The sequence below is a fragment of the Borostomias antarcticus genome (genome assembly GCF_949987555.1).
Source record: "Borostomias antarcticus genome assembly, chromosome: 5".
NCBI lineage: Eukaryota > Metazoa > Chordata > Actinopteri > Stomiiformes > Stomiidae > Borostomias > Borostomias antarcticus.
Genome location: NC_140238.1, coordinates 31,578,548 through 31,590,472, shown reverse-complemented (window position 1 = coordinate 31,590,472; position 11,925 = coordinate 31,578,548). Strand labels below are relative to the sequence as shown.

At 48.2% G+C, this 11,925-nt stretch overlaps 1 protein-coding gene across 1 annotated transcript; it reads left to right on the top strand.

Annotated features, from left to right (window-relative positions):
• Positions 1-214: 214 nt before the first annotated feature.
• On the top strand, positions 215-9,765 carry LOC311309842 (dual specificity mitogen-activated protein kinase kinase 6-like). Its single transcript, XM_084439167.1, has 12 exons — positions 215-435; positions 4,001-4,070; positions 4,192-4,240; positions 4,344-4,457; positions 4,965-5,084; positions 5,200-5,316; positions 6,274-6,325; positions 7,010-7,137; positions 7,261-7,338; positions 7,945-8,084; positions 8,292-8,337; positions 8,697-9,765. The coding sequence occupies exons 1-12, from the start codon at positions 417-419 to the stop codon at positions 8,772-8,774; spliced, it is 1,011 nt and encodes a 336-aa protein (XP_084295293.1). The 5' UTR covers positions 215-416; the 3' UTR covers positions 8,775-9,765.
• The last annotated feature ends 2,160 nt before the right edge of the window (positions 9,766-11,925 follow it).

The following is an 11,925-nucleotide window of genomic DNA, read 5'->3' as shown; positions in this document are numbered from 1 at the left end:
TTAATGATATTGTACAGTGCAAGATAGACCATTACGAAAAAGATAGGAAAAACTACATATCCCATAATTCGGTTAACGCCGGACTGGGCGGAAACCCACACTACGCAGGAACGTCTGAGTCTGCTGTCAGACTTTGGCCACCCCGAGTTCAACGTCTTTACCTTAGCAAACTCCGCTAAAGTGATTTGCGCGGCCCTTATTTCAAGTCGTGCATTCGTTTTGTTCACTTCTCAGCTCAAAAGCCTGCAAACGGCGACGAAAGCACAGGAATTGCATAACAACTGAGACGGTCTTCCGTTGTAGCTGGTTGCACGGAAAGCCAAGCCAGATCCTGAGCGGGTGGATGCAGGGAGGGAGGGAGTAGGAAAGGCTAAAGTCTTTGTGCTTCCCCTCCCCCTCGTCAAAGCAAAGGGGAAATGTCTCTTTCTAAAGCAGGTAAGAAGAATCCACACGTTTTCATTCAATCTAAATGTGTAAGCGGATACCTTTCTGCACCATGTTTGCATTTGAACAGTGCATTGCTGATATAGCTGAGCTATGCATATCTGGTGGAGCGAGCAGTATCTGGATGGTTGGGAAAAAAAAAGCCCGATTGTGCTTCCTGCTTCCAGCTAGGTTAGCCACCCCTATGCACAGTTGGTGGGTGGTAGAAGTTGCACTGTGGTGCCAGGAAGACATTGCACATGGAATTTGTGTGTTTGCCTGGGGTAGCCATGTCTGAAATCTGCATTTCAGCCTCTAGCCTCTTCACCAACTAGCTAGCTACCTAGCAATGAGCTTGAACTGCTACCCAGCATTGAGCCTGCTAGCTACCAAACGTCAGCTGGTTTGCTGACTACTTTCAGCGTGGATGAGAAGTGCGTAGCCAGACACAGACAACTTCAACCACAACCAACCGTCTGGATAGATAGTTAGCTATTCTGCCTATAGATTTATGTGGCCTGGCTATTTTGAAACTAACGTTACACACAATTCATTAAGGACACTGCTTTGGCTCTGGATTGGTCGGACCCTCTTGGATAGGGTGGGGGGGGGGTCCTCTTGGATAGGGTGGGGGGGGGGTTCCTCTTGGATAGGGTGGGGGTGGGGGTTCCTCATGGATAGGGTGGGGGGGGGGTCTGATGATGGGTCTTATTGGTCAGTGTAAATTTAGAAAATCTTAGTCGCATTTTACTCTAGTCAAGACCAGTTCATTTTCCAATGGGGATATCAATACAATATCTGAACTGACAATCATCTATGCGAAGTATGCGCAGCAAGTCACAGTGTTGTTCTCTGGTTTCTGCCTTGTAGCCTAATAATAGCAACGGGTAGTGTTGAATTAAGCACACCTGATGGAAAATCAGTCTTCCCGCTACGTCAGATTGAGGCTAGAGGGCTTGATGATGTCAATTTGCATTGCAGGTTCACCGCGTGCTATTACACAATCATATTAGCGTTACCATGGTCGGGGGAACACATCGCAGGAAGAGAGCCTCGGTCTCGAAAGATCAGATGGTCATCTCTGCCCCCTCTGTGTGTTGTATGCAGGCTACAATATTATCCCATGGTCCATCCATACATGTTTTGACTTGCCCCCTCAATGACTAGTCGTGCAGACGTTCTTTGTTTACAGTTTGCAAGGATTCTGTCCATTATGCATCCCTGCTCCACTGATTCTTCTAGGCGAACACTCTCCATTAGGCCTTCATGTCTGTATCTGGAGTAAAAAGATAGTCTCCACCTAGGCTTAACCTTGTTGCCATTTTAGAGCTTGTCCAGGCCACTGTATGCTTTACCTAGCCTGGTCATGAATAATAGTGAGTGGATCTACGTTCTTTGAAATCTTCTTTTGTTGGCATGTTCCTTACTGATGTTGAGATACAATAATAAGGTAGTGTGAAAATATTAAGGTAGTGTGAAATATTATCTGTAGGAGTCTGCCATTGCCAGTATTGCTATTCACACACACTGCTATCCACATTCCATACTGTCCAAGAATTCTGAAGTGATCACCCATTTTCAGAGCCTGTCGTTGACCCCATCAGCATCCTTACCAGTGCACCTGTCTACTAGTATGTTTGGTGGATATTCTTTCCCTAGAAGGCAATGGATCACCTCACTGTCTTGTGATATACATGGACCTGCGTCACAACCAATGACTAATGGAACTAGATGTGATGTCAGTAGCAACAAACTTCCATAGACCAGGCATAACACGAAATATCTGGCATAGTTTCGTTAGCACCATGGTCAAGTAAACACGGGGACAGACAAGGTCAATAAGCAATACGGAGGCTAGGTTTTTTTTTTTTTGGGATAAGTGTCTACCACTGTCGCAGAGTGTGGCTGAAAGGTCTCACGGGTCTGGACACAGACCACAAGCTAGCCCAGACCCAGTGACATCATGTTTTCCAAAGGATCTTCTTGACAGCTGTGAGGAGAGGATGTGTCAATTCAGAGAAGTGAGTCACCCTGGCAGCAGAGTGGCCGGGGCGCCCACCTGCCCCCCCCCCCCTCAGCACCCTCTCAGCCCAAAAGTAGAGCACTCTGTCACTTGGATTTCTATCAGGGCTCAGATATCATGCGAGGCTAAGATGGCAGCCCTCGTCCAGGGCTTGACCCTCGTCCAGGGCTAGACCCTCGTCCAGGGCTAGACCCTCGTCCAGGGCTAGACCCTCGTCCAGGGCTAGACCCTCGTCCAGGGCTTGACCCTCGTCCAGGGCTAGACCCTCGTCCAGGGCTAGACCCTCGTCCAGGGCTAGACCCTCGTCCAGGGCTAGACCCTCGTGGACGGAACACACTGCTGGTTTTTTAGTCATGTTTACACGCCTAAGACGCTTGGAGTTCTATGATGATGTGCAAACATACATTAAAGAACGGGTCTGTCTGAGTTCAGATTTAACATACTACACCACATTGGACACCTCCTTGCCATTTATGCTACTCTAGTGATGTAATCAATTTATTTTTCTATTTAACGGTTTTGAAGTGTTGTGCTGTTCTGGATTCCATGTTTTCCCTAGTTCTGTTGGAACAAAGGCCATTTATGGTTTGTGTCGGGTCACAAGAAGGTTTTTGAATCGCTCTTTTTTTTTTTTAGCTTGCACATGGGATATGCTCATGCAATGCAATCTAATTTTCCATGAACATCTGTGAGTAAAGCACAAGTCAATCTTTCCCTACCACACACTGCACTGCCGAGGCACTCGGTAGTAGTTCCTCGGAGAACAATGAGACCGCTGTCTAAGAGACATTTGCTGCGGCGCTGCGCGTTCCAAATATGCGAAACGCTAAACTGCGATTTCTACATCAAGGAACGTAAAAGCCTGCCTGGTGGCTAATGTTCTTTTAGGTCTTTATATAGCTGGGGTTTCAGCGATAGCCGGTGCCACTGAACGCATTCAAGAGGGATGAGGCATTCGTGTTTTCTTTGCGTCCCTGTGCCAGGAGATCCTTCCAAGTCCCAGAGCAGGAGGCCAGGGAAGTCTCCTGTACTTTAAAAAAAATATATAAATAAAACTTTTTTTAAATTTACTTTAACCTGACCCACATAATAGAAATACCCCAAAACCACGATGTGTGTTTTATAAATCACTAAAGCAGAACGGTGCCTGTTTGATTGTCACTCCTGTATACCCCTGGGTCCCGCAGTCAGAAAAGCTGTGTCATTCTGTTGCTTCTAGTTTCGACACATCGGCACCAGGAAGTCCTTGGTTCTGGCTTGTAAAGTGTGTGTTATGAATGTATCATAACGGCAGCGTGCATGCCTTTCCGACTGAGTCATGCCGATTAGGTGGTGACTCGCCTTGTTGTCATTCACCTCCTTTATATCGTTGAACAACCTTCGGTTAGATAACAATCCATCAACTGGGGAGTGAAACAGAATCCCCCATTCAACATCAAGCTAAGAATCCTTTTGAAGTGTCCCTGGAGTGTGACTGTTCCATTAGTCAGTAGGCGTGCGTTCTCCTCAGCGAGGCCCCTCCTAATGCGTCTTGTCTCTCCTCTGACCCCCCAGGGAAGAAGAAGAACCCAGGCCTCAAGCTCTCCAAAGAGGTGTTTGAGCAGCCCCCGCCCGCAGCGCCAGCGTAAGCCCCTCCCACGGCCGACCGCGCGCTCACCCGCCCGCCGCCCGGTTGTACCACACGGCGCAGAATGTAACGACCAGCCTACGTTTCATCGTCTCCTCTCTCCTCTCTCTCCCCTCAGGCCCCCGCGAGATTTGGACTCAAAAGCCTGCGTCACAATCGGAGAAAAGGTACGGGAGGGTGGACAGCCGCCATTTTCTCAGGTCCACTTATGGTTTTCGATGTTCTGCCGGATCCTCAGCGTTCAGCTTTCTCCTCCTCCTCCTCCTCCAGAACTTTGTGGTGAAGGCGGATGACTTGGAGCAGATCGCCGAGCTGGGCCGTGGCGCGTACGGCGTGGTTGACAAGATGAGGCATGTGCCCAGTGGTGTTATCATGGCTGTCAAGGTGGGTTAGTGGCTCATGTTACCTCACCGGACCGCAGGTTTGGGGGTTTTTGGACGGTTGCGTGTTTTTGCCAGCGATATCTTTCTCTGCCAGTGAGTTGAGTGAACTACAGATACTCTCTCCGTGTCGGCATGCTCCGAGTACGCGGATTAGACTCTGTATCTATAGATTGGGAGTAAGATCATAGGCCTTATATCTTTTGTTTTTGACCATATAAATCAAAGGTCTAATGTCTTACTAGTAACTTTTAGATCCAGACATGCAGCATGGATGGACATAGTGTAGTACACTCGGTGTGTGATGTGTACTTGGATGGATCCTGAAGGTGGTGTGTGTGTGCGTGCACGCGTGCTTGTGTCCGTGTGCGTGTGTTTACGTGTGTGTGTGTTTGTACATATGTGTGTGTGTGTACGTGTGTGTGTGCGCGCATGTGTGTGTCCGTGTGCATGTGTGTACGTGTGTGTGTGTGTACGTGTGTGTGCTCCCGCGCGTGGTTTCCCCTCCTAGCGGATCCGCGCTACGGTCAACACCCTGGAGCAGAAGAGGCTGCTGATGGACCTGGACATCTCCATGAGGACGGTGGACTGCTTCTTCACCGTCACCTTCTACGGCGCCCTGTTCAGAGAGGTAGCCCAACGCCGCCCAACGTCCTCGCCTGGCTTTTCAAAGCCTGCAGCGATCAGGGGGGGGCCTTGTTTCTGATTGGTGGAGGTGCTCTTCCTCTTGTCGTCCCTGTGTCCAGGGGGACGTGTGGATCTGCATGGAGCTGATGGACACGTCTCTGGACAAGTTCTACAAGCAGGTGATAGAGAAGGGCATGACCATCCCAGAGGACATCCTGGGAAAGATCACCGTAGCGGTACGTTTGATTTAGTACTGTAAAGCACTCTGTGCATCCGTGCTGTGCAGAGCGCTCTAGAAATAAAGTTTACTGACTGTACTTACTTACTCACTTACTGTACTTACTTACTTACTCACTCACTCACTCACTCACTTACTTACTTACTTACTCACTCACTCACTTACTTACTGACTGTACTTACTTACTCACTTACTTACTCACTTACTTACTCACTCACTCACTTACTTACTGACTGTACTTACTTACTTACTCACTCACTCACTTACTTACTGACTGTACTTACTTACTTACTCACTTACTTACTCACTCACTCACTCACTCACTTACTGACTGTACTTACTTACTCACTTACTAACTCACTTACTGACTGTACTTACTCACTCACTCACTCACTCACTCACTGACTGACTGACTGACTGTACTCACTCACTCACTCACTCAATCACTTACTTACTGACTGTACTTACTTACTCACTTACTAACTCACTTACTTACTGACTGTACTTACTTACTTACTCACTTACTTACTCACTCACTCACTCACTCACTCACTCACTCACTCACTCACTCACTCACTCACTCACTTACTTACTGACTGTACTTACTTACTCACTTACTTACTCACTCACTGACTGACTGTACTTACTCACTCACTCACTCACTCACTCACTCACTCACTCACTCACTCACTCACTGACTGACTGACTGACTGTACTCACTCACTCACTCACTCACTTACTTACTTACTCACTCACTCACTCACTTACTTACTTGGATCCTCCTTACTCAACTGCTGGAACCCACACGCACGCACGCCTACAAACTCGTCTTGACCGTGTCCTACGATCACTCAGGTTTTCCGGAGCCCTGTGAATGCAGTGTTTGTAAACGCCCTGTCTTTCTTTCCATATACAATTATGTAAATCTCTTTTTTTGTGTCTTGTTTATTTTCAGATCGTCAAGGCCTTAGAGCATCTGCATACTATCCTCTCAGTGATACACAGAGGTAAGATGACCGGTCGGGAGACGCGTTTATTCTGCGACCTCACTGTCTCTCTAGAGAGGCGCTGTAGGGGATAATAATAAGCCTTTTTTGGCTAACTCTCTAACTCTGGTGTATTTACAGTGTAATTGTTTATTAATATGCACTATCCCCTTTCAAATGAACTAAACTGAAACCGAAACCAGAGAGATCGGACTGGGGTTGTAGCAATGTGCGGGGGAGCAGAGTCCCCATGGTAGCGGTCTTAAACGTGTGTGTCCCCATGGTAACGGTCCTAAACGTGTGTGTCCCCTGTGCAGTGTCCCCATGGTAACGGTCTTAAACGTGTGTGTCCCCATGGTAACGGTCTTAAACGTGTGTGTCCCCCCGTGCAGCGTCCCCATGGTAACGGTCTTAAACGTGTGTGTCCCCCGTGCAGCGTCCCCATGGTAACGGTCTTAAACGTGTGTGTCCCCCCGTGCAGCGTCTCCATGGTAACGGTCTTAAACGTGTGTGTCCCCCCGTGCAGCGTCCCCATGGTAACGGTCTTAAACGTGTGTGTGTCCCCGTGCAGCGTCTCCATGGTAACGGTCTTAAACGTGTGTGTCCCCCCGTGCAGCGTCCCCATGGTAACGGTCTTAAACGTGTGTGTCCCTCGTGCAGCGTCCCCATGGTAACGGTCTTAAACCTGTGTGTCCCCCCATCCAGACGTGAAGCCGTCCAACGTGTTGATCAACACGCAGGGCCAGGTGAAGATGTGCGACTTCGGCATCAGCGGACACCTGGTGGACTCCGTCGCCAAGACCATGGACGCCGGCTGCAAGCCGTACATGGCGGTGAGCGCCCATCAGAGGCCGGGCGCGGAAAGAGTTTGAGACAAGCCGCTTAAATCGAAGCCTTGTTGTTTTTTTGTGCGTTTTAACCGCGTCGGCGCCGTTTGGCGCCCCTGTGTTTTTCAGCCCGAGAGAATCAACCCCGATCTCAACCAGAAAGGCTACAGCGTGAAGTCAGACATCTGGAGCCTAGGGATCACTATGGTGAGCGACCGGGCGGCGTGGGTACAAGAGTGGCGATTGACGTTCCGTTGCGACGCCACGCAGATGATTCGCTCAAACGGTCACAAAGGCTGTGATTCTCTGACGCAACGACACGACGCAAAGTTGTCGTTTCATATGTAGATGTCATCTTTTCATAAAGCTGTATGATATGGATTTCATAGCTCTGCCCGTGATACATTTTAATTGGATTGGGTCATGCATGACTTTTCTCCATGGAGCCAACACTGCTCATCATTTTCTGAGATCTTCACTGAGAATTTCCAAAGGCTTTATGGAAGCTCAGTGAGGAGGTCTGAGTTGATGCTACAGCCAACATGCTGGCAATATTGTGTTGATGTCTGTAGATTTGTGAGAAGTCGTGAGTTGATGAAATTTGAGCTCGTCTCCCATATGTTTATCTATACCTCATTTTCAGTCCCTCTCTCTCTACCTACTTTCCTCCATCTTTCCTTATTCCCCTGCTTTTATGTCCATTGTGTGCACGTGACACTGTGCATGTAATTTCCCTGTTGTAAAGCACTTTGAGCTGCATTTTCTCGAATGAACGGTGCTATACAAATAAGGTTTTCTCGTTGTTGTTTCCAGATAGAGCTGGCCATCCTGAAGTTCCCGTACGACTCTTGGGGCACGCCGTTCCAGCAGCTCAAACAGGTGGTGGACGAGCCGTCTCCACAGCTGCCCACTGACCGCTTCTCTCCCGAGTTCGTAGACTTCAGCTCTCAATGGTGAGTCTCCATCTCTGCCCATATCCTCCTGCCTGTATGTGATGTCTGCTACTGGCCACCAGAGGGCACTGTCCTACTCTCTCTCACTGAGGAGAGGAGTCACAAACTAGTTCAACATAGAGGGACCTACCTGGCTAGACATGCAAACTAGGCAAGTTTCACCGTTGCTCTCTATTGGATTAAAATGCTGTTTTTCTATCTTTGCAGTTTAAGAAAAAAACCCAACGAGAGACCTGGCTACACAGAATTAATGGTGGGTTTTATACTGTGTTCAGGTTCAAACTTTGTTCAGAAATGATGTGGAGTAGATGTAGACCTAAATCCAAGAAGTACATGTTGTAGGCTTCTGAAACAACATGATCATTTATGCTGCCTCTGTAAATTAAGTGATTTAACATGACCATAGGAGGACAGGCTTACCCTACTCATTAGTCAAACCAGAATAACGATTGTCATATAAACAGCATAGCCATATATATATATATGCACATTTAATTAATATTAATAATATATATTATATATATTAATAAAAGAAAATGATTTTTTTTATTTTTTTTATTTTCTTTTTAACTCTTTGATGTTTTTGACTTGATCTTTTTTCTCGTTCTCCAGCAACACCCCTTCTTCACCCAGCATGACTCCAAAGAGACCGACGTGGCCAGTTTCGTCAAGGTCATCCTGGCCGACTGACTCCTCCCCCTCCCCCACCCACTCTCACAGGGTGGGCGGGGCCTCCACAACAACACATCACTGGAACGACCTGCAACATCCTCTTGAGTCCTGTACATCAGACAAAACACACACACACATACACACACACACACACACACCAGGGGTTGTCCCAAAGACTGATCCACGTTCAGAGATGATGTGGGACAACGGTGGTAATACATCGTCCATCCGACCGGACTGTAATCCCCACCGCGACCGCGTGGTCATCTCCTGTTCGACAGACCGACTGTTCTAAACCCAACTCCTCCTCACTGGGAAGAGTTTTCTGAACGGACAGCACGTCGGCAAATCATTTCTTGTCACATATACTGTACCTTTCAAAACTCTGAATTTCACCAACAACAACAAAAAATCAGCTAATATATGTGTATGTTTCTGTACAATGAAAGATATATTTACATATACCATTTGTATGCTTTTCTGCATACAGTTTTTCTATACTGTATATTTGCATCCAGTATGAATTGCAAGGGAGTGGCCTTACTAGTAGAATCATATCATGTGAAGCGCTGAGTTTGACCTGGCTTCACTCCTTGCTCAGAGGTGATTGGTCACTTAATAGGGTTGCAGCTATCAGGTGGGGGGCGGCGGGTGGGGGGGTCTCTGTGGGTCAGATGAGCCACTCCACCCCCCAGGGAAGGTCAGTGGTGGAGGGAACTGGACAGGAGAGATAGCGTTCCTAGGCAGCGTCTTTCATGGCACAGCAATGTGAGGCCTCTTGTCATCTGGCCTCCCGAGAAGTACACCGAGACGGCCCTGCCCCGCCCCTCTCCCTTAAAACACGCCCCCCCCCCCCCCCCCCCCTCGGACAACCACCTCCCAGTTGACATGTTTGGAACTGGCTTTTAGTGTAAATAGTGCCATCGTCAATATATTACCTGTTGGTGTTATGGGGTAAACTATCTAAACTTTCAGCTTGACCCAGCCCACTCTGAGCCATTTTGAAGATTGTTGTTATGAATCATTATTTTTACTGTGTATTTTTTTTTTCTGGACTTTGTTTGGGCTGCTGTTTCATTTTCTTTGCTTTGCTTAACCTTTCTCTGAGTGCGGGGGGGGGGGGGGGGGGGTTGGCCTGTGTCAGTATCGTCTTTCACCTTAGGCATTTATTCTTGCAGACAGGCCCACGCCTCATGCTTTACATACAGTATGTTGGGGGAAATAATTTATGTGTTTAAGATGTAAATACTATTTTTTTTTTATGTAACATGGCACTGTGGAGTGACGTGGCAGCCTGGATGTGCCCAGCATGGTCGATTTAGCACTAGTTTCATTTCGGCGAGGGGGAGCGCATGCGCATGCGCACACCCAGACACGCGAAGAGCCAGCTGACTCTTGTTCTCCTGTTTTGGATTGATGTGCTGCCGGAGCGGCTGCCGGCTCTCGGGTTTCACTGCCCTGCTTTAGGCCGAGGCAGCTCCGTCTCCCCAGGTAGCGCTGCTCTGCGTAGAGGACGGCCACATCCCGTATGTAGGACACCCCGTAGACTAGCGGGGCCAGGACGACCACAGCAGCCGTCTCCCCCTCCTACTATGCAGTGCCTTCCCCCCTAAGCTGGGGCGGTAACACAGCCCCCCCTTCCCCCACGTGTTCCGAGGCTGATCAGAGGTCCTTCTCTGCGAGCTATGGTAGAGGTTCGAGTCAATTCGCTCTCAATTCCAGTTTACATTTTTGAACTGCAGTTGTATTGACTCCGACCCGTGACTGACCCCTGTCGCGGCTCACATGCATGGCCTGTCCAGTGTACACTGTAGCGTGCTCGTTTTTAAATCGACGTCAGTGAATCCTGAATGAGGAGTATTTATGATTGTGTGAATAAGAAGGGAAAGCTAATAGCAGTGCCACCTTTAAGCTGCTGGGATTTTAATGTTTTCTCGTCGGGCCTTCTTCATTGGAGCCATTCCATCTGTCAAGTGCTTCTCACGCTGGTCACGGTGAGAATGGGTCACTTGCTCTACCTCTCACTCATTCGCTCAATTCACCACCACTTGGGTGGGACTGACAAACTTGAACTGTGGGACGATATAATAAAGGCTTTATTCTTCAATAACACGGGTGTACAGTTGTTTTTTCATTCGCTGCACTTAAGATTGTGTAGGATCTCGACTCGACTTGAAATGATTGTTGCATAGAAGATTCATGAGTGGAGCTCGGATTGCTTACTGGACGCCACTCCCTGTGGAAACCCTCTTTAATTATACACTGACACGTTCAACTGTCCTGTTTACATTTGGCCGTCCAGACAGCCCCTGCAGTTCTGCGTCACTAACGGGTTCCACTTAAGATCATCCATCCGGAAAGCGAGATCGGTATGGGAGGGATACGGGACCGGACTGGTAGAACTGATAGGAAACTCGCTTGACGTCCACTACTTATCTACCTCTTTCGCTCTCAGTTCTCGATCCTGCAAAATGAATCTCCTTCCCCATGTGACGGTGTGCGCGGTGCTGTTCTTAAGTGATGAAAGTGGGATTGAAAGGAGAGCTGGCAACAGTACCCCTGCTCTCCACAACATGCACACGCACACACATACTGTACACAGTCGGAACAACCTCCTAATATATGACCCCCCCCCCATTACTTGTAAGTCATTTCCACAGCTGGTTTTGAGCGCTCTTGTGAATGTCATTGCAAAGGTTCACAAACCAGTCTGGTAGGCTACAGACCACTAGGAACGCGTCTGTCAAAGTTCAATCTATTCACAGCAGGCTGAGGAAACTGAACGCCAGGACACCACAGGCAGCGGCGGTTACGCAGAAAAGACATCATCCAAGGATGAGAGGGGCTCTTTTTAGGAAAAGTGCAGAGGTCCTATGCGGAGAATGTACGTATGTACGTAAGCTGCTTTGCATACGTAACGGGTTCTTCTTCAGCTGAGAGGGAACCTTGATGTAGAGGTGAATGGCCTCAGGACTCACTGTGCTGTTTGTTTATCAGCATTAGAGATTCAAACTCAGATTCAGATCTTTATTTGTCACATGTAAAACGTACACTGTGCATTAACAGTGAAATGTTGCTTTAGGGGTGTGAAATGTTGCATTGTGGGTGATTGTATACCGTAGGTGAGTGGTTTATCTGTATGATGTCTTGATGTATGATTTTAGCACCC

Bases quoted from the DNA above. Each gene is read 5' to 3' on its own strand.
- LOC311309842 (XM_084439167.1), top strand. The intron at 4,458-4,964 runs GTGGGTTAGTGG...TTCCCCTCCTAG, and splicing joins GTGTTATCATGGCTGTCAAG to CGGATCCGCGCTACGGTCAA. The intron at 7,138-7,260 runs GTGAGCGCCCAT...TGTGTTTTTCAG, and splicing joins GCTGCAAGCCGTACATGGCG to CCCGAGAGAATCAACCCCGA.